The sequence below is a fragment of the Coregonus clupeaformis genome, chromosome 7 (genome assembly GCF_020615455.1).
Source record: "Coregonus clupeaformis isolate EN_2021a chromosome 7, ASM2061545v1, whole genome shotgun sequence".
Taxonomy (NCBI): domain Eukaryota; kingdom Metazoa; phylum Chordata; class Actinopteri; order Salmoniformes; family Salmonidae; genus Coregonus; species Coregonus clupeaformis.
This window is the reverse complement of record NC_059198.1, coordinates 8,419,259-8,441,644: the sequence shown is the minus strand read 5'-3', so window position 1 is coordinate 8,441,644 and position 22,386 is coordinate 8,419,259. Positions and strand designations below refer to the sequence as shown.

The 22,386-nt window shown below is 43.9% G+C and overlaps 1 protein-coding gene and 1 pseudogene across 1 annotated transcript; both read right to left on the bottom strand.

Moving 5' to 3' along the window:
- Positions 1 to 12,349: 12,349 nt before the first annotated feature.
- Positions 12,350 to 19,689, bottom strand: LOC123491200 (ras-associating and dilute domain-containing protein-like). Its single transcript, XM_045221108.1, has 4 exons — positions 19,538 to 19,689; positions 16,037 to 16,170; positions 13,694 to 13,833; positions 12,350 to 13,513 (listed from the first exon to the last, which is right to left on the bottom strand). Exons 1-4 carry the CDS (start codon positions 19,602 to 19,604, stop codon positions 13,414 to 13,416), a joined length of 441 nt encoding a protein of 146 aa, XP_045077043.1. The 5' UTR covers positions 19,605 to 19,689; the 3' UTR covers positions 12,350 to 13,413.
- Positions 19,666 to 22,386, bottom strand: part of LOC121568625 — a 21,757-nt pseudogene continuing 19,036 nt past the window's right edge.

Genomic DNA, 22,386 nt, shown 5'->3' with positions numbered 1-22,386 from the left:
TTGAATGCTTTGTGACATGATGACGCACATACATGGATAGTGTGGTATCCAAAACATGGCCTCAATTTAAACAAAGTAGAGGTTTGTCACATATTTGAACTGATGTACTACAGTGTGCACAGTGCTCTTCATACAGTATGTTCTAACCACACCACACACTGCCTTGGTGGAGCGGTCTGCAAGTAACTCCCTACACAAACAATACTACTCCTACTGCAGGAGACCAGATGGGATGAGCCACTCTCTAGTCACAGTAAAAGTCAAAGTGGTTCATCCCTATAGCAGTGAGGCTCTCCACCCCTCTGACCGTCCTCGACCTCGGGGCAGCTGGCTGAGGACTTTGTGTTGCCTAGCCTTCAGCCATGCTCCCTGTCCTCCCCTCCCCTCGCAGGCCAGCACGCCATGCCACCCCGCTTCCACTCTCTGCCCGCCTGCCGAATTAAAGCGACAGGATTAAAAGCTGCCTCCTGTCCTTTTTCTTCAAGCTCTTATTTATTTATATCCACAGAGGGAATGCAGTAAATGAAATGTCACTTTGAACTGACTTCAGAGAGCTGTTTTCAAAGTGATCTTCGTTATGCCATAGCCCCATGATTAGATCCCATATCCATCTGAGAATGAGAGCTGAGTCCATTAGACTGGGCTGTTCTCTGTGACTGTTCACTGTGTAGGGTTAGCTACAGTGCATCTCCTCATTTGAGGAGATTGTTAAAAGATTGTGATTTAATGCAGTTAAAGTTTTGAAATCTCATTAAATGATCAGATGATATTATCCATATGAAACGTCTATGTACATTGTCCATATTTGTATTGTGTAATCATAATGGGACTGGTATTTGCAAATGTGGCATTTTCCTTTGTCTATAAATAACTGAAATACACATTGCCAAGTTGTTCTCAGTGATCAGACAGCATATTTGCTGTTGGGTAGTACCACAGGAGTAATCTGAGGATTGGAAAAGGAACAAATAGATTTCCACCAGTCTCAGAGGCCCGACAGGGATTAAAGCTGACTGTTATTTATATTTTATTGCTGCTATTTAACCCCACAGTAGATCCTCACCTTTTGATTCAGCGGGATATAGCCTCTGTTAGCCTCGGATGTGAGAGTGCTACACACTTGCATTGTGTATCTTCATGCCAGCCTGTGTGTGACTGAACTGAAGAGGATGTGAGCAGCACGCCACCTCTCCATCACACACTTCCCAATCCTCCTCTCTCTCTGATCTTCTTTGTTGCTCTGCCAAGTCCCACTGTGAAGCTGCAGTAGTTGAAGTATACAAAACATGAATAACACCTGCTCTTTTCATGACATAGACTGACCAGGTGTGTCCAGATGAAAGCTATGATCCCTTATTGATGTCATTTGTTAAATCCACTACAATCAGTGTAGATGAAGGGGGGGAGACAGGTTAAAGAAGGATTTTTAAGCCTTGAGACAATTCAGACATGGATTGTGTATGTGTGCCATTCAGAGGGTGAACGGACAAGACAAAAGATTGAAGTGCCTTTTTTATTTTTTTTATTTTATTTCACCTTTATTTATCCAGGTAAGCCAGTTGAGAACAAGTTCTCATTTACAACTGCGACCTGGCCAAGATAAAGCAAAGCAGTGCGATAAAAACAACACAGAGTTACATATGGGGTAAAAAACATAAAGTCAAAAATACAACAGAAAATATATATACAGTGTGTGCAAATGTAGCAAGTTATGGAGGTAAGGCAATAAATAGGCTATAGTGCAAAATAATTACAATAGTATTAACACTGGAATGCTAGATGTGCAAGAGATTATGTGCAAATAGAGATACTGGGGTGCAAAAGAGCAAAATAAAATAAATAACAATATAGGGATGAGGTAGTTGGGTGGGCTAATTTCAGATGGGCTGTGTACAGGTGCAGTGATCAGTAAGGTACTCTGACAACTGATGCTTAAAGTTAGTGAGGGAGATAAGAGTCTCCAGCTTCAGAGATTTTTGCAATTCGTTCCAGTCATTGGCAGCAGAGAACTGGAAGGAATGGCGGCCAAAGGAGGTGTTGGCTTTGGGAATGACCAGTGAGATATACCTGCTGGAGCGCAGACTACGGGTGGGTGCTGCTATGGTGACCAATGAGCTAAGATAAGGCGGGGATTTGCCTAGCAGTGATTTATAGATGGCCTGGAGCCAGTGGGTTTGACGACGAACATGTAGTGAGGACCAGCCAACAAGAGCGTACAGGTCACAGTGGTGGGTAGCGTATGGGGCTTTGGAGACAAAACGGATGGCACTGTGATAGACTACATTCAATTTGCTGAGTAGAGTGTTGGAGGCTATTTTGTAAATGACATCGCCGAAGTCAAGGATCGGTAGGATAGTCAGTTTTACGAGGGCATGTTTGGCAGCATGAGTGAAGGAGGCTTTGTTGCGAAATAGGAAGCCGATTCTAGATTTAACTTTGGATTGGAGATTCTTTATGTGAGTCTGGAAGGAGAGTTTACAGTCTAACCAGACACCTAGGTATTTGTAGTTGTCCACATACTCTAGGTCAGACCCGTCAAGAGTGGTGATTCTAGTCGGGTGGGCGGGTGCCAGCAGCGTTCGATTGAAAAGCATGCATTTAGTTTTACTAGTGTTTAAGAGCAGTTGGAGGCTACTGAAGGAGTGTTGTATGGCATTGAAGCTCGTTTGGAGGTTTGTTAACACAGTGTCCAATGAAGGGCCAGATGTATACAAAATGGTGTCGTCTGCGTAGAGGTGGATCTGAGAGTCACCAGCAGCAAGAGCGAAATCATTGATATACACAGAGAAAAGTGTCGGCCCAAGAATTGAACCCTGTGGCACCCCCATAGAGACTGCCATAGGTCCAGACAACAGGCCCTCCGATTTGACACACTGAACTCTATCTGAGAAGTAGTTGGTGAACCAGGCGAGGCAGTCATTTGAGAAACCAAGGCTATTTAGTCTGCCAATAAGAATGCGGTGGTTGACAGAGTCGAAAGCCTTGGCCAGGTCGATGAAGACGGCTGCACAGTACTGTCTATTATCAATCGCGGTTATAATATCGTTTAGGACCTTGAGCGTGGCTGAAGTGCACCCATGACCAGCTCGGAAACCGGATTGCATAGCGGAGAAGGTACGGTGGTATTCGAAATGGTCGGTGATCTGTTTGTTAACTTGGCTTTCAAATACTTTCGAAAGGCAGGGCAGGATGGATATAGGTCTGTAGCAGTTTGAAAGGGGTATGGTAGTAGGTGCCAGGCCACCGGTTTGTGTCAAGAACTGCAATGCTGCTGGGTTTTTCACCCTAAACAGTTTCCCATGTGTATCAAGAATGGTCCACCACCCAAAGGACATCCAGCCAACTTGACACAACTGTGGGAAGCATTGGAGTCAACATGTGCCAGCATCCCTGTGGAACTCTTGACACCTTGTAGAGTCCATGCCCCAACGAATTGAGGCTCCTAATGTTTGGTATACTCAGTGTACAACAACAACAACAAGCCAGTCACCAGCCACCACCAGGACAGCCAGTCACCAGCCACCACCAGGACACAGCCAGAGCCACAACACTTACTTAGAAGAGACTGGCTGAACTCAGTAACATAACACAGCATTATAATGCATCAAAGGACAAGATATACTGCAATTAATCTCACTGTCAAAAGAAGCACTTCCCTTTTTGTCTGGAGTTTGTTGCGCACTGCACTGCAGGCTATAATTGGCATACAAAAACAATGCCCTATTCGCACAATATCGCGGATAGTCATTGCACATTTATACTGCATGAGTTTCACATTTGCATTAATTACTTACAGTACATAATGGACCAAGGACAGTCTAGCAGGGGCATTAGTCTAGATAGTCTAGCAGGGGCATTACTCTAGATAGTCTAGCAGGGGCATTAGTCTAGATAGTCTAGCAGGGGCATTACTCTAGATAGTCTAGCAGGGGCATTACTCTAGATAGTCTAGCAGGGGCATTAGTCTAGATAGTCTAGCAGGGGCATTAATCTAGATAGTCTAGCAGGGGCATTAGTCTAGATAGTCTAGCAGGGGCATTAGTCTATATAGTCTAGCAGGGGCATTACTCTAGATAGTCTAGCAGGGGCATTAGTCTAGATAGTCTAGAAGGGGCATTACTCTAGATAGTCTAGCAGGGGCATTACTCTAGATAGTCTAGCAGGGGCATTAGTCTAGATAGTCTAGCAGGGGCATTAGTCTAGATAGTCTAGCAGGGGCATTAGTCTAGATAGTCTAGCAGGGGCATTAATCTAGATAGTCTAGCAGGGGCATTAGTCTAGATAGACTAGCAGGGGCATTCGTCTAAATAGTCTAGAAGGGGCATTACTCTAGATAGTCTAGCAGGGGCATTAGTCTAGATAGTCTAGCAGGGGCATTCGTCTAGATAGTCTAGAAGGGGCATTACTCTAGATAGTCTAGCAGGGGCATTAGTCTAGATAGTCTAGCAGGGGCATTAGTCTAGATAGTCTAGCAGGGGCATTAGTCTAGATAGTCTAGCAGGGGCATTAATCTAGATAGTCTAGCAGGGGCATTAGTCTAGATAGTCTAGCAGGGGCATTCGTCTAGATAGTCTAGCAGGGGCATTAGTCTAGATAGTCTAGCAGGGGCATTAGTCTAGATAGTCTAGCAGGGGCATTAGTCTAGATAGTCTAGCAGGGACATTAATCTAGATAGTCTAGCAGGGGCATTCGTCTAGATAGTCTAGAAGGGGCATTACTCTAGATAGTCTAGCAGGGGCATTACTCTATATAGTCTAGCAGGGGCATTACTCTATATAGTCTAGCAGGGGCATTACTCTAGATAGTCTAGCAGGGGCATTAGTCTAGATAGTCTAGCAGGGGCATTAGTCTAGATAGTCTAGCAGGGGCATTAGTCTAGATAGTCTAGCAGGGGCATTAGTCTAGATAGTCTAGCAGGGGCATTAGTCTAGATAGTTTTTAGTCAGGGGCATTTTGGAAAGAAAGAGTAGTCATAATCCTGGAATAGCAATGGCTTGTGGGAAGGTAAAGTCTGTCATTGTCCAGGGGGATTGTGTGCTTATTCTCCAGTCTCCAGGACCCTCTGCATAATGTTCTCTTTCTAAAGCTGTGTTACATCAACTTCAACGATGCCTCCCTGAAAATAGGCTTTGGATATATTTTGAATCCCTTTGTTTTCTACTGCTGTTGGCCCCACAGTTGGGTGATGAATTGATTTATGGTTTGTGGCATAGCCAAAGCTCCTGAACATGCTGTGCTCAAGAGAGTTTTGGCTGACTTTATTTTTGACAGATGTTCAAAAACAATGACCTGCTGTGGTTCACTGTTCTCATTGAGGCACTGGGTGTTATTGGCAAGTGAATTGGCACTGCCCTGCTGCTCACAAATCAAAATGTTCAGTGGTTATTACATACAAGAAATGTCATTATCTATGAACCAAAACAAACAAAACTGAAGTAAAAGTTAGCCTAAGATGATGAACTGGAAACAGTGAGGAGAAACCCAGACAGAGATGAGCGGATGCTCCATCATCTGAGTCTGGTGATAAGGTGCCCGCTGCCAGCTGGGAAGACGAGGTGGAGGAATGAGAAGTTGCCCGCCAACCTGCTCTCCAGTCCAGCCACACAGCGGCAGGCAGTGCAAAGGCATCACAGGGCAGCGCAGGGCACAGGAACACCCACTGAGCCCATGCTGGCCTGGAAGTAACGCTTCACTGAGGCTTCCAACAGAACACAGCAGCAAAACAGAACACAGAGACAGAGTGTAGGGGTGGAATACCAACTAGTTCCACAGTGGTGGCGAGTATTGAACTTTCCTTAACAAAACAAACACTGTCTTGTACTTTGGTCTGTTGTGTTTCCACAGTGTCTCTCTCTTCTGCCAAATAGATTATTGCCAAATAACCTTTCAGAGGTTGAAGAGTTTTAGGCTGAAGTCAGGTGGATAAGAGAGCTCAACACAGGAGGTTGGTGGCACCTTAATAGGGGAGGACAGGCTTGTGGTAATGGCTGGAGTGGAATTAGTAGAATGGTATCAAATACATCAAACACATGGTTTCCATGTGTTTCATGCCATTCCATTTACTCCGTTCCAGCCATTATTATGAGTCGTCCTTCCTCAGCATCCTCCTGTGGAGCTCAATGTATGTATGCTATCACATCTGTTGGCCCCTACTGGATGTTTCTCTCACGTCAGTCTAGTTGGCAGACTCAGCCCATCCTTAGATTGCTTTTTCTTCAGTCACACCGCCTAAGTGTTTCAGATGCAGCCTGCCTTCAGTGTCTACAATGTCCCACAGCCTGCATACAAAAGAATACAGCCGTGCCATGAATAGAGGAGCTTGTCTCTTAAATCCCTTCACATGGAACCAGAGGCAGAGCTGCTGCTATACTTGAGCCCTCCACCGCTACAGCTGACAGTACCTTAGCTCAGATTGGGCATTGACGCCAGGGAGTAATCTGACAATTTGTCTCATCTCATGTTCCTGAACATGCAGGGATCTGTGGACTTCTCCTGTCACCAAGAAATTCTGATGACAAAATCCCTAAAATCCTATTTATGTCAGCTGGATGCTTTAGCAGGAGCCAGTCATTCTGTGATTACATAAAAACAGAGAACACCCGGTCTCTTTCAACAGCCCTGTGGATAAAGAACAGGGTATCACAGTTTAGGATTATTATAAATGTAACTAGCAGTTACATTATCTATGTCCGCAGTGTTGGTATCAGCAGTGCAGTTAAATGAAAATGCTGGCATCTAGTGGTAAAGAGATGAATAAATTATATGAACAAGATAGAACGTTCATTATTATTTGACTATTGTTAATAACACTGGCTTCTCATTGATGTGAGTGAATAAAATGTAATCACATTTTCGTATTTTTCAAGTAAAAGATGTTCCACACTAACGTTCATAATAAGTCAGCAAATTATAGTTCAAGTATACTATAGGCAGCCATGAAAAATGTGTGAACTATATACTATATACTATCACTTACACTAGACTGCGGCTCCTTTTTTGTGCAGATAACCTTTTAATGGTCATGCTTGTCACCTCCCTTCGCAACGTGTCAACATGGTGCCTAGATTTCCAACAAACAAAAAGTAGGATAAGGCAAGAACCAAATATGCCGAAAAAACATGAGGCCTACAAACACAAAACTAAGTAAGTAGCTGTGTGACTTTCGTTATGAGAACAAACGCAAAAAATAAGTAAGTAGCTTTTTGAAGAACAATTTCGGAAAACACCTGTTATATTTCTCGGGCGACAGCATTACCGCCAGCATAAAATAATTAAGGGAGCTGTTCGTCACTTCAGAAAAAAATACGTTTTTATGCATTGTCAACAATGCTACACGTTGCAAAAATAAACCAATTGATTTGACACATGTAGTCATTTCACTTGAAAACATTGTAACACATCTTGACAGTAAAATCACAGTAGGCCTACTTTAATTCCAACAGGGGGCGTTGTAACACAATATGTTGATATACACTGAGTATACAAAACAGAACACCTGATATTTTCATGACAGGCTGACCAGGTGTAAACTATAATCCCTTATTGATGTCACTTGTTAAATCCAAATACATGTCCTCAACGATGGTAGGCAGATGAGATCAGGTGGGACCATTCTAGCCAATGAGAGGGCAGATACGCATTTGAATAACTTTTCTATGATAGTGTGCTTGAGTTTGTGTGTGTATGTATGTGTATATATATATATAAATATATATATATAAAACCATATACACTTGAGGGTATACTGGTATATCACTGTGGGTAATCAATTATGTGTTATGTAGTTCACTACTGATGCTGTGTGAATGTGCCCTGACATTCTTACTTCATACCAGAATGACTGAAACAAGCCTTTTTCATGGAGGCCTAAGTGGTTTCATGTGTAGATTCTCTTGTGTTGGTGCTTCTCTTTTATCAGTAATCAGATCAGGTCATATTTTTCTTCCTCTAAACCAGATGAAGTAAATGTATAGCAATGATTCACACACAGATTACCTGCCTGCTATTTGGCTGAACAATGTGCCTTGGGGGGCTGTCATCAATCCAAAGAGAAACTCCAGGGAGGGGTAATCCTTTGGGTCCCCTGTGAAATGAACGCGAAAGTATATGTTTCAGTTTTCTCAGAGGAGAGGTGTTTGTGAAAGGGAAACATGTAAACAATTGGATACTTTGATGATCTCAGACTATCTTTTTGGCATTACATAACATTACATTTACATTTACATTTTAGTAATTTAGCAGACGCTCTTATCCAACTTACAGTTATAGTGCTACATTTTTTTTTTTCCGGCATTACAAATGCCATGCTCTACCAACTGAGCTACATCCCTGCCGGCCATTCCCTCCCCTACCCTGGACGAACATTAGACAGTATGCATTACATATTATAGATTGTCATACATTGGGGTAAAAAGTTTAATAGGTTAGAGGTTATGAGGCGATGTTTTCTATGGAGGACTGGTAAAAATGTTCCAGGAGATAACATAAAAGTTATGGCCTGACCATTCTGTATCCAGTATAACAGCCAGTTGATCTTTTAGTCTAGTAACGTCTGTATTGCTGTTGGTATCCGCTGGTGCTTTATTGCTTCTGAGCAGAGATATTGCTGTTTTACTCTTGCTCAGTTTCCTGACTGGACACTGCATTGCAGGGCTGACTCATATAGTTCAAAGTTATTAGTCTTCCATCTGCTGTTGCTCACCACCCCTCATACCCCACTCACGGCCGCTGTCTGTGGGACTCATAGGTGCCCTCTGCCCCAGGCCTGGTCTGGATATCTGCTGGGAGGGTTAGGTCTACAGTGAGCTGCACCCCAGACCCAGAGCTGACGTGTCCCCCTGAGGAGTTCTACACCGTCTGCCTTCTCCAACCCCACCCCAGCAGAGCTCTCTCTCTCAGGGCAGGGACTGAAAGGAAACCTGGGAGAGCAGTAACCAGCACACTCAGGCTCTTGGTGTTTAACTAGTCACCACTATGTTGTTTCCTGCCCTCATTGTTTTAGATAGGGAGGAAGGATGAGACATCGCAAACCCTGGTTTGCCCTTTGTCAATCTTCATTTCCCATTATGTCAGTCTTCATTTCCCGTTCTATTTCGCTCAATGTCGAGTCTGTATCTAAATGAAAAGGTTTGTTGAATCACGACTCTGTCATTGTACTGTAAAAAGGAAATATTTTGGAACCACCGTAACTCATTTCTGTCTGTCTTCAGAGCCCAGAGTGAGACACTGAAGACCAGCACTGAGCCCACCCCAGATCCAAACACAGAGCCCAGTACTGCCTCATGCCCTGGAAACACTGATCAACCAGGGCATAAAGAAGAGGGCTATTATACTGACCAAAGATGAGAAGAACATGGTATGGTGCAACATATAATACTCAAATATACATCATGAGCCTTATACATAATGCGTAGTAGCATTGTGAGGACTCTCAAATGCACCTTGTGAGAACCTAGCCTGAACGTGTTATGCAACGTAGCGCTGTGATAATGGTTTTGTGTTTCATCCCCTAAGGCCGCCTTAGAGAGAACCTGCCAGGCCTTTAGGTTCGACCAGGCTGAGTATGAGCGGTTTCCTGGATCACATGACTCTCTGGCTCCAGGAGCACCAGGACCAGGCAGTGGAGCTGTTCAGCCTGTGTGACACAGACAGCACTGGTACCATCGGCCCCGAGGACTGTGAGCTGGGTAATCCATCCCTACTCTAGTCTGTTACACCCTCATTCCCAGCCAAATGAACCAATATCAGCTGGGAAATCTGTCTCAAAGCTTTCATCTGGGGCTCATGGCTGCAATTAAGGTATGTCAAAGGATTACCTCATAATGAGTCCAAATACTATTTTCAATGCTAGAAGTTCACTCTAGCATGTTTCAGTGAGTTCCATTTGGAAATGTTGCGATGATTCTTTCCACTGTAGACCCCTTGAAAAGTTAAGTCAAATGTAACTGGCTCTCAGCTCCTTTAAATGTAACATAAATAAAACCACTGGGGAAAGCAATTACAAACCGTTTTATGAGACTCCTGAGTCAGTCCTATCTCAATGCCACTGACTGTGTGGGTTTTTATTGAAGATATATAAGTGCTTATGGTCAATGTTCTGATTCAGACTGCTTAGAATGCAAGCACTTGTTCATTTCCTGGAGAGCTTGTAAGTGGCCCTCTCACCTCCCACAGATAACAGCTCGTCCTGGGAAACAAAAACAGAACAATGTTCCTTTTGTCCTTCAGGCCCCAGACATTGAGTATACTGTACATTAGTTCAGAAGAAAATATTAATCCTTCAGAAAGTTGGAGCCAAGGAGAACCAAGGAGCACAGTCAGCCTTAAATCCAGCATTCAGGCCTCTTTTTATTTATTTATTTATTTTATTTAACCTTTATTTAACTCTTGGCTAATGCCTCTGTGGATAGAGCCATTTAATGGTTGATTCACTGGAGCGATAGCATCATCATTGATCTAAGAATCACTGTCTGGAGGAGATGGCACTTTATAATGGACCTATAATAACCACAATCCTGCCTTTTCCATTTCTTCGTCTTTTCAATGTCACATTCAATGTCTATTCCACGTTGGTTCAACGTCATTTAATTGACATGACGTCGAAACAACGTTGATTCAACCAGCATGTGCCCAGTGGGTTGTGTACAAGTCATCACAAAATCATTTTAGGAGACCAATAACTCAACTCCTTTTGTGGGGTTAGGACAATTTCTGTAGAATGTCTCTGGTGTAAAAAGTTAAAATTGAAAATCCCTTACATCCTTAGGTATGACAGAATTGGGAATTCTGTGTCTGCAATTTCAGCTGTATCTGCTGTCTCAGCTACTGAGGAGAGGCAACGATGTGGAGATCGATTACAGGGACATGAGCAACCAACTACAGAGAGTAAGGTATAGCAAAATCAGGATTCTAGTGTGGATGTTTGAGCATGTTTCTATTGGTTTCTATTAATGTTTTATCATTCTATTTGAAAGAGTGGAGGGTAAGGATGAGGGAGAGGAGGATGCTGTTCCCTGTTGTTTGGAGATCAGTAGAGTGAAGCTACAGCCCTGCCCTAACTGTCAGCCCACCACCTCCTGAGACATACAGGTAAGACATGCACATACAGTACATACTGCAGAAACAAGCACTCAGACATACAGTATCTATACACACAGAAATACTCATGCTACAGTACATCACCCAGACAGGTTAACTTTTTTTTAAAATCCCACACTCAAATGAACTCCCATTGAAAATACATGTCAGCTATTTATGTTTATGCTGAGTACGGAGGAGCCCATCCAGTGAGCTTTGAGGTGGTTTCCCCAGCAGAACCAGGGTGTTCAGCCTGATCAGGGTGATCGAGGAGCGGGTTGGGATCCAGACCACCAGCCTGCAGGTGTTCAGAACCAGAGTTCCCTCCCAGGAGTCCTTCCTACCACCAGACATCTCTCTGGGGGAGTGTGGCTTCTCTGGAGGCCCAGAGGACTCACCCAGCCAGGCTTCACTGTTCTATGACTACAGGCTAGAGTTCACTGACTGCCCCATCCTCAACTGTGACCACTACTTTGATTGTAAGCAACCTCAGATTGGGGAGGACTACTTTGCATCAAGGCCTATGTAGGTGACCTGTATTAGTTACTGTATCAGCTGTATAACTTACTATATCAGCACTTTTTTGATGTACAGATTTCTCTTTGTGTGACTAGCACCATGAAGCAATTACAGTTAATAATTGGCTGTGTTTAGCTAATTATTTATCTGATAATTAAAAGTGCACTAATGTCAGGGTTATACCAGGGAAGAAAATGGATGACTTGGGCAGAACACTCCTCACAATCAGCAGCTTCTGACATAGTTTTGTGTTTACCTGCAAGCATGAAGTATGCAAAGTGTGAGATTGCCTTTTTAACGCCATAACAACCATTTTACTATGGGCCTCAGGGCACAGTGGAGAACCCTGGGGTGTATCAAATTGAGTGGTGTAGTGGAAAGTGCTGCTCTAGTGGAAACCACAGGGCACTATAAATGGCGGCTCTTCTGGTGGCCCACTAAAGCGTGCCTGCCCTGAGTGAGACACACCCTTGGTTCCCTGCTACCTCCCCCTGTTTAAAAGCACTTGGTCAACAGCTGGATTCCTTATTCACCCCAAAGTGTGCCGTTGCTTTATTTGGCCTTGTTAAGCCCCACGCCGTAGAGTGTTCAACCATCTGGGGATGCAGGCTGTACAGTCTGAGGCAACAACCTCTATGGGTAGAAGGCAATGTAGGGATTGGGGAATAACTCAGGAATTTTGGAGCTCTCATTTTGTTTTAAAATCTAAATAACATTTATTCAAATATGTTCAAAAAATACTGGACAATATAAATATTAGAAAATTGAATACTATTTTATTTGCCGTCAATTAAATTGAAGACTTAACACTGTTACCCTGGCATTAAAAAACAGAAGTTGACTTAAAACTGTCATAAAGAGTCATTTATGTTCATAAACATTTCATAAACAGTCATAAGTTGTAGTGTCACTGTCACCACATGGAAAAAGTCAGAGGAGAGGTTTAACAGTAAGGCTTTGATACCATGGGTAATTGTGTCCAGGCATCTATATTAGATAATCACTGAGCTCCACTGAAATGCCTTATAGATAACCATAGAGTCTGTGACAACCTTTCACTATACTGTAGTGTTTCAGAAAGTATTTCACTAATAGCACTTCAGTAAATATCCAAAGTATAAAGCCACTATGACATAAGAATGGGTCATTGTTTTTACCCCAAAAATACATTATAATGTACAGTTCTATAACATTTTTATATTTGCATAAGTTCTTATGAGTTTTGGCGTTTGTAAAGCTGAGCAATCTTCAGACAGAATGCTGTGCACTAGCCATTAGCAGTCAGTAGATAGTGGCCTCGAAGACACTGAAATAGCTCAATCCTGCTAGCAACAACTGCCTTAACCGCTGTTATTTTCTACTCTCCCAAACCCACAGTGTTTTCTGGGTACAAAGGACAGCTCACCATGCAGATTTATTCACATGCTGAAAGAAAAGGGGGGCAACAGAAAACACTGTTTTGGGAAGCTGTCTGGACCATTATGTTGATACACATGTAATGTTTGGTTTTGATTTTGCATTCATTCAAAAGAGGTGCTTCAGAGAAGACTTCAGCAATAGTGGATTCAGTTTGCTTTGAGTGTCCTCCTGTTCATTCTATGTACAGTAAAGCTTCATTTAAAATACTCAGTGAGGAGTGATTATTCACCAAAACAAAAGAAACTTTCAAATGTCTTTTATCCTTTGGTTGAGGAACACGTCTTGTAAAGTACTGACAGACAACTAAGGCCCTTAGTTGGATAAAGAAAGAAGAGGTTAAGCTCCCTTCTGAGGGTCAAATGTCACTTGGGGAAGCCTCCAGTGAAACCTTCCTTCCACTCAGCACTTGATCACTGAGCTCTTCCCTATTGATTTGGACTCGATTTTGGCCACCAGCAATCTGAGGGCATCTCCAGATGAACGAATGAGCTCTCTACCACTGTGAAGGGGACAGAAGAGAGAGAGATAACATCAGAGAGTGTGTTAAACAGAGGGAGGAGATGAAACTATTCTATGTTGTGTTTTATAACTCCTATTATCTAAATAATATCAAGTATTGTATTACAGCCTCTTATCAACACAGGGTAGTAAAGACCAGTCTCCATGTTGCACTACTTACATGTGGTATTCCATGCCCACCAGACTGATGCCGTTCACAGCCAGGATACGATCTCCCAACCTCAGCTTCTGGCACTGGGCGGCTGGGGACTCTGGCACCACTGACTTGATATAGATCCCAGTCATCTTCAGAGGCGTTTTCTACACAGGACACAAGATGATGCAACATTGAGGTTGGGTCTGAGGACACGCTGTGCCTAAATTACAGCAACATCTCCGCTGTTTAATCTCTACCCTACAGGGGGCACCGCATGTTATAGAATTCTCCACAGCAGCACACCTGCATGCATGTCCATGAGTAGAGGGTTTCAGACCAGACACGTTTCTGTTATGAATTAAATGATGAAAACAGCACTTTAGTATAATTTGAAGCCAAAGGCAGACATTGAAATAAGGTTAATAATAACCATTGCAGCTGCCTAATATGCTTTAGAGGAGTCTACTGGTTCTTATAAATTAGCTTACTGGTTCATGGCTTACTTCAAAAGGAGGTCAACACATTTACCACATGCTATGCACCTGCTAGTAAACCCAAGCTTAAGCGCACACCTACATAACATAACCACACAAACACACACATACACACAGACACACACACACACACACACACAGTATTGGGGAAGCTACTCTGAAAATATAGTTTACCAAGCTACCATTTACTTCACACTGGAAGAAGTTAAGATACACTAAAGCTACCCTTAAGAAAATATAGTTTAACTATATAACTAAAGTTACTTAGAAAAACTAGTTTACTACATCCAAACTACTTGTTAAAAATTATCATATGTAGATCTGAAATGTCATAGAAATTCCAAGAACAGATAACTTTGGGGTCATATGTTAACAGAATGTGTAATTTAGTTTATTGAACACAAAAACTATGTTCCAAGTGAGAATTAAGCAGGTCTGATGCTGAAAAAGAAAGGAAATGATTGCTACTTCACCCATATTTTATTTTTTTTTGCAAAATAGTAGTGTGTAGTTCCAGTAGTTAGCTACACCGCTACATGGCAAAAAAGGTAATTAACTACTGAAAACCTAGATTTTAATTTAGTTAAACTACCACCAAGCTACTGCAAAATGTAGTTTACCCTTCGGCCCGGCAGAAATCGAATTAACATAATACAAAAATGGTCTGAGTCTCAATCCACCGCATCTGCCGATATCGCCCTTCCACATCTGCAGTGAAAGGTGGCAGAGCTGGAGCGGTGTTCGTCAGACCATGAGACATCCCGAAAATCAGTCTTCTCACGAAAACGTCTAAAGCGTCCGAACGGACTCATCTGAAGTCGCTACAGCCTCTTCTGCCAACTTCTGTCTGTAGCGTCCGAACAGTTTGGGCTACACACTAATGACCCCTCGGTGGAAAGGTGAGTCTCTCACAAACATCTACACGTCGGTTGTTTTGCTCACCCCACAAGCCTCACAAGACTTGTCTGAAGGTCTGGTTTAAAAAAATTAATGGAAGTATATATGGAGATAGTTTAGTGCCTAAAATAAGGGGTTAAATACATGTCAAAAAATATATAAATAGTTTCCTGATCTTTCTTATTTCTTATGGGCTAAATTACTAGTTGAACTACATCTAGTTCACTATTCCCCAACACTGCACACACACGATGACCCACATGAAGACCCACATGAAGACCCACATGAAGACCCACATGAAGACCCACATGAAGACCCACATGAAGACCCACATGAAGACCCACATGAAGACCCACATGAAGACCCACATGAAGACCCACATAGTCTCAACAACTCTTCTTGCTATCTGTACTTGAGATCTACAGTTCAACTCACCATTCATTTAAAGCTAGATTTCCCTGACTTTGATGCATGATGATGTAACACAGTTAATCATGGGAAATGTGTTACCTTTAACTAAGAAGGATTTACACCATATCCGTTGAACCATGGGCTTAAGAATGCTGTTGATATTCAGCATGTGGGTTCAGATCTGATCCTGCTACTACAAAATTACTATTCTTTCAATAAGCACATTGAATTTGATCAGATAGGTAGCGTATGTTCTAAATCCTTTAAGTTTAAAGGCTAATCCGATTAGCCTGTGACTATGAGGCTTGAACAGCCATGCAATGCCTTATATCAGGACGCCATAAGTCACATGACCAAATAAGAGCCACATGCCCCTCGCATCGACAAGGCTGTCACTTTGTACAACCAGGCACAGACAGAATGTTTGAGCTTTTTCAAGTTTCATTGATTTCCCTGTGCAGAGAAGAAAAATAAGAAAGGGAGGTAGAGAAACAAACAGGAAGATGAGACTTGGGTGAAGGAGGAGGTGGAGGAATAAAGACAACAAGACAAGGATTTCACCCACCATTCCATCCACCAGTGCCAGGCCTAGACCGTGAGGTCCTCTGTGTAGCTCCACAGTAAACACTTCCTCTTCCTCCACATTATCTTCCTCCACGTTCCCATTCCTTCTCTCAGAACATTCCCTTGGGCAGCTGCCTGCTGAGGAGACACACACAATAACACCCCACATTAGACACAGTATCCAATCCCACCTTAACTCTGCTTAAAGTTCTAGTTTCCTGTTATTGTGGTCCTCCTTTTAATGAAATTAGAATGAAATCATATCACTGTGGCAAACATGAAAGTAGTGTCTGGTTCCCCTTTGGTTTCCCCTCTACAGTACCTTCTTCGTGTGTGTGTGTGTGTGTGTGTGTGTGTGTGTGTGTGTGTGTGTGTGTGTGTGTGTGTGTGTGTCTGTCTGTCTGTCTGTCTTTCTGTCTGTCATGTCATGTCATGTGAAAGAGCTGTTCACAATACTGGGCTTGTTTGGAAGTCCAGCAGCATTAGTGTTATAAGGATTATTATTTCTACCAATAGGAATATATGGATCAGAGATTGGAGGTTCCACTGAGCTTCTCCAGAGGGACACAGTTGGTTTGACCTCCTCAACATACACATAACTACAACTGATATTGAAACACAGATGTTGCATTTGGACTCCATATAAAAATCATGTCAAGTCTGAGTGCTATAAAACTGTGGGGCATCCACTAAATGCCTAGACGTTGTAATGAGAACCATACAGAGTGTGTACCCCACTGAGAACAAGCTCCACATGTAAAGCCTTTGGGCCTTGGGAAAGCTCTTTCGCAGGCTGGTCCAGTGCTCCCTGTCTGTGGTGTATTTAGCCTGTCACTACAACCTAGCCACCTGCAACAGTACCACCAGCATGCCCTACACTTTCACACCCCCTCCCCCTGCTCTCCCCTGGTGTCCCCTGGTCTCCCTGGTCTCCCCTGGTCTCTCCCCTGGTCTCCCCCTGGTCTCCCCTGGTGTCCCCTGCTCCCCCCTGGTCTCCCACTGCTCTCCCCTGCTCTCCCCTGGTCTCCCCCTGCTCTCCCCTGCTCTCCCCCTGGTCTCCCCCTGGTCTCCCCCACTAACACCCAGCCCGAGCCCGTCTGCCCCCCAAGCAGGACCTGCCCGGAACAATGCCTGTCCCGATTAAGATTCCACGCACCAACCCAACTGTAAATTCCCATGACGGGTCAGCCACTGCTCTTTTCTCTCCTGACATCACCACCTCTCTGTAATTCTTGGTACAGATTAAAGGATTAGCAATGCTACCAAAATAGCGGTAGGTTACCGTTAGCGCCCCAAACCACCGAGGTTGAGCAGAGAGCAGGAACACTATGGGACTGGGAGGCCACAATAATACATGGTGGGAAGCTTTGGTCAATGTCATAACCAGGGAAATGACATGATTAGAGAATATTTCTGTGAAAGTGGGTAATGTTCAATAGTACATTATTTTCATAACAATATCTTCGGTTTATGACAAATTGTTAAACGACAGAGCCTGTATAAATACAAGGGCCATTGATCGTAATGAGTTCCGATCATGATCAACAAAATGGAAGCTTTAGTAACGCCCTATTTATACACAACCACACATGGGGTCTGGCAGCTTTAAGCACACGGTAAGCACTTACACACAATCACATGTTACACAGAGCGTTTGTCTCTGATTAAGACATGAGGGAACTAGCTGGTGTTAATCAACAGGAAAGGCCATGGACTGCTATTAGATTCTATTGGTTTAAAGGGCTTTCATTATCTAACCTGTTGTTTGGATATGACCTGGGACTGTGGTATCTGAAATTCAGGATTCTCACAATGTTTTAGATAAAGTGGCATCAAACTTATAGACTCACTCTCTTTTACTAGGTGTTTGACTCAATGATTGTATCCCTTGAGTAAAATTCAATGTATAGGACAGGGGTACTAGACTACTATTTCAGAATGGCAGGCGGTCACACACATTTGCTAGGTGGCAAAGGTCCAGATAGGTATTGTCATTTACCACCTAGAAAACCCATGCGACCCCAAACTGTTTAAATTGTTCACACCCATCTTGCTGGCGGAGAGAAATTATTGTCAGTTTAAACCTCATTTCCTGCAATTCTATGCATTTTGACATTTTAAAGCTAATTTCTTGATACTCTACACATTTTGACATTTCTGTGTGTTCATATGATACCTGAGTAACTGAACAAAATCAATGGGTGCCGCTGGGGTTGAGGCCCCTGGGCACGTAATCTGGCCATGATAACTAATTTACCCATCTAGCTAACATGGGCTAGTAGTAATTAACTGGACATTTCTGACAGGTTATAAATACCTCTCTAAGGTCTGTCAGTGAATGACATAACAAGAGGAAAACTGTCCATGCACTACCAAATTTCGAAATTGCACTTGTGCATTCAACAATTACAACTCTCAACAGCAGTAAGTTGAAAGCCCAGCTGAGTTCCTAAATACAATTACAAATACAATTAAAATGTAAATTCTGTCGGGACCGACGGTCTGTATTGACCCTGTTCTGGGTCCTGATCCGCACGGTCCGGCTGTTGAGTATGGCTGTTATAGGACTTATATAAAAGTGTTAAAGTCTTACACATTGTTTGAGACATTGTTAGAGAAAGCTGACCTGCTTTAGGGAGGGGGACGTCATTGTTATCCCTGGAAGTTAACCCTGGAAGTTAACCCTGGAAGTTGCCCTCCCAGTTATGCAATAAGATGTTTAGTCCTTTCCTCCCATTTCTCACCCTAACTCCTCCACCACAGAATAAATCAGAACCAGAGAGCACTCCGCTCACTTTCCCCTCCCATCCACTCCTACAGATGACCTCATGAGCAGAGCTTCAAAAAACAATAGGCCTGAGGAGGAAATGGCCTTTCCTCTACACATGGAATCCACCCTACAGGGAGAACATGATCATTACACAGCCAGAACAGCTCTTTATTCCTCCAACGACCTACAGTTTCTGTCCAAAGTCAATAGAGTTGAAGAGATGAAGATATCAAGCACCTTGTGTCAACCTGGAGCCACTGGGAACAAATACGCACCAAGGTCTCCCTGGGTCAAGCAGCCAAATTCTTCCTTTAATGGAGCCTGTCAATCATTGGTGGGTTTATATTACGAGGGAGGCACTAGCGACCTAACTCCAGGGGTTAGGTACATGAGCCACAGTGTGAGCCGAGGTGGCTGTATTTGCTGTGACAGGAGTTTTACATCACTTTAATCAAAACCTGCAGAGTGAGGGAAAGGCCATGAAGGGATCCTCTGTTATTCTTTGTCTTCGTAATTCATCCAAGGTGATTGAGACAGTATCAGTTTCTTTTAGGATTGCTATGTATGTGCCACCCACTGTTACAGCATCATCAATCCTCTGTTATCATTGGTCAATAACACACTTCAGCTGCCACATGGCTTTTTATGCTTATTTTCTATCAACCAGAGTTGTTTGTATTGTAACTGGATGCTCTGTATGTAGCCTGACTATGCCATAGCCCTCTGTGTTACCTTTCCTGTGCTGCCATGCTGCTCCCTCCTGCAGGTCTGCCTCCAGCTCAGACTGAGACAGCTCCATGCCCTGGGGGGTGTTGGGGGGCGTCAGCAGGCAGGAGGGGTCCAGGGCCAGGCTCTTGTGGCAGCCCAGGTCAGCCTGGCCACTCCCAGGTAGGGCGTTCTGCCGCTCCAGACTCTTCAGCTTGTGGGTCAGCTCTGCCTCTGCTAGGCAGCAGCTCAGGTCACCATGAGACCCCCGGGCCTTAGGGGGCACCGCAGGCTCTCAGAGTCCACCTCTGCCCTGAGCGAGGGGCAGGGAACTGGGTCAGGGACCACCACTGTGACAGAGGGCGAGGTCGCAGACTTGGCGTCTGTAGCTGTCCCACTGAGTGCCTGAAGGGAGGGAGAAGTCAATAAAACAGAGATGGAAAAACATAAAAGTTAAAATGTCTCATTTACTGAGCACCACCAGTCCAGGACTGCCATTGGCCTCTCATTAGATTGTATATTTGTAAAGTCTGGGTACACACAGACAGGTCAGATAGGTGGTTACCTGCTGTGTTGTTTGACTGGTGGGGAGACTACGGATGAAGTCCTGCAGACGGCCGAGCTGCTCAAACAGAGCTGGCTCCATGATTGGTTTACCCAACTCCAGGTGGAAGGTGTTGCTAGGCAGGATAAGGGGAGGGTGGTTGTCGAAACTCTCCAGGATGTCAGCTAGATGAGGAGAGAAATACAGGTCATCATTAAAGAGAAGACGTGACTCAGAAAATATTACATCAGAAGCTCTGGAAGAGCTTTCTCACTGTGTACACACTTTTATTTACTTAATTAAACCGGATTTGTAGGTTAATACTTTAGATTAGCATCTCCAATTTAAGAAAGACAGTCATGGCCTCTTAGAAAAGATAAAGTGCCCCCTGGGGGGTACCAGCGGGGGTTGGGCCATTCACACAGAAGAGGTTAGGTGACCGGGGACAGAGAGGGGAGACAGGTGCCAAGTCCTATATTGAGAGGGGTGGATTTGAGAGTTAACTCTGTGGTGAGACTGATTGGGCTGGACAGGGTTCTCCTCTCTAACCTCCCCCCTGTACCCACGCTCCAATTTAGAGTTAGACTGGGACAAGCAGACAGGATTATTCTGGCAAACACACTCAGCCACTCTCAGACACGACAGGGAACAGGCCTCTAGTTACTAACCCTATCAGGGCATGGGAGGGCGACAGTCTGATCTGATTTAATCATGGCAGAGTGAGTGTGTTTACACAAGCGTACAGACTACATAGGCTATGTGAATTTGTTTGTGTCCAAGAAACACGTGTGTTTGTTTAGGCATATGGTGTATACACGTGAACGTGTCTGTGTGCCTGTTTGGCTACCAGCCGTGACTCTGCTGTGTCTGTTTGGCTACCAGCCGTGACTCTGCTGTGCCTGTGTGGCTACCAGCCGTGACTCTGCTGTGTCTGTGTGCCTGTTTGGCTACCAGCCGTGACTCTGCTGTGTCTGTGTGCCTGTTTGGCTACCAGCCGTGACTCTGCTGTGTCTGTGTGCCTGTTTGGCTACCAGCCGTGACTCTGCTGTGTCTGTGTGCCTGTTTGGCTACCAGCCGTGACTCTGCTGTGTCTGTGTGCCTGTTTGGCTACCAGCCGTGACTCTGCTGTGTCTGTGTGCCTGTTTGGCTACCAGCCGTGACTCTGCTGTGTCTGTGTGCCTGTTTGGCTACCAGCCGTGACTCTGCTGTGTCTGTGTGCCTGTTTGGCTACCAGCCGTGACTCTGCTGTGTCTGTGTGCCTGTTTGGCTACCAGCCATGACTCTGCTGTGTCTGTGTGCCACTCACTGGTCCTGAGGGCAGCCTCTGCCTCATCTGCTGAGGGGTTCCAGTCTGCAGGACAGGCCCTGCCTGGGTTATACTCCCTCAGCATGTGGTGCAGTTGGGCTGGGTTCAGAGGCATGAACTCAGTCCTCAGAGAGCTCCATGACGCCTGTAACACACACACACACACACACACACACACATATATATATACACTCACACGTTACAACAATATCAATTTACAGGCACAAGGACCATGATACAAGGAATATGATTGCATATTTCACAAAAGAATAAACATAGCATAATTTAAATGCAAGAGCTGACAGAGCTGTTTGATGTCATTGTTGTTAGTGAAACAAAAACATTACAGGGTAGCATTTTCCCAGTGTGGATTTTTTCCACACAAAGCTATTTGTGTACAAAATATTTCAAACCACAAATCTATCCAAGTACTGTAATTGCGTATTTGTGTCATTCCAATGACAGATTATGTGGTGCTGAATTTGTTGGGGAAATAAATCTAGGACTGAAAGTAATACTTGTCATGCCAACCTCTGTCACTGTCTGTACTAATAATAATATCAATACTCATACACACACACACACACACACACACACACACACACACACACACACACACACACACACACACACACACACACACACACACACACACACACACAGAAGGGATACATGTTCAAATGCTTGATTGTGGAAGTCGTTCCTGAATGTCACATTTCCCATCTATATGACTAAACATTCCTGAGTCATAAACGTCAAATGTCAGATGTCATCAGAAGAAGTGCTAATTACAGCGTCTAGATTACTGTATGTGTTCTATGACTATGAACAATCAGGTGTTAGTTATCCTCTCAGTTGACCCCTCTCTGGTTACTGGGAATAAACACACAAGACACTTAACCTTCACCTATTTCCTCATTCACTCGTACACACCTTGGAGAGCTGAGGTGTTTTAATTACTCAGTAACTAACCAGAAGGACATAGGTGAGTCATTTCAAGATGACATCATTTGCTTCGAGGTGTTA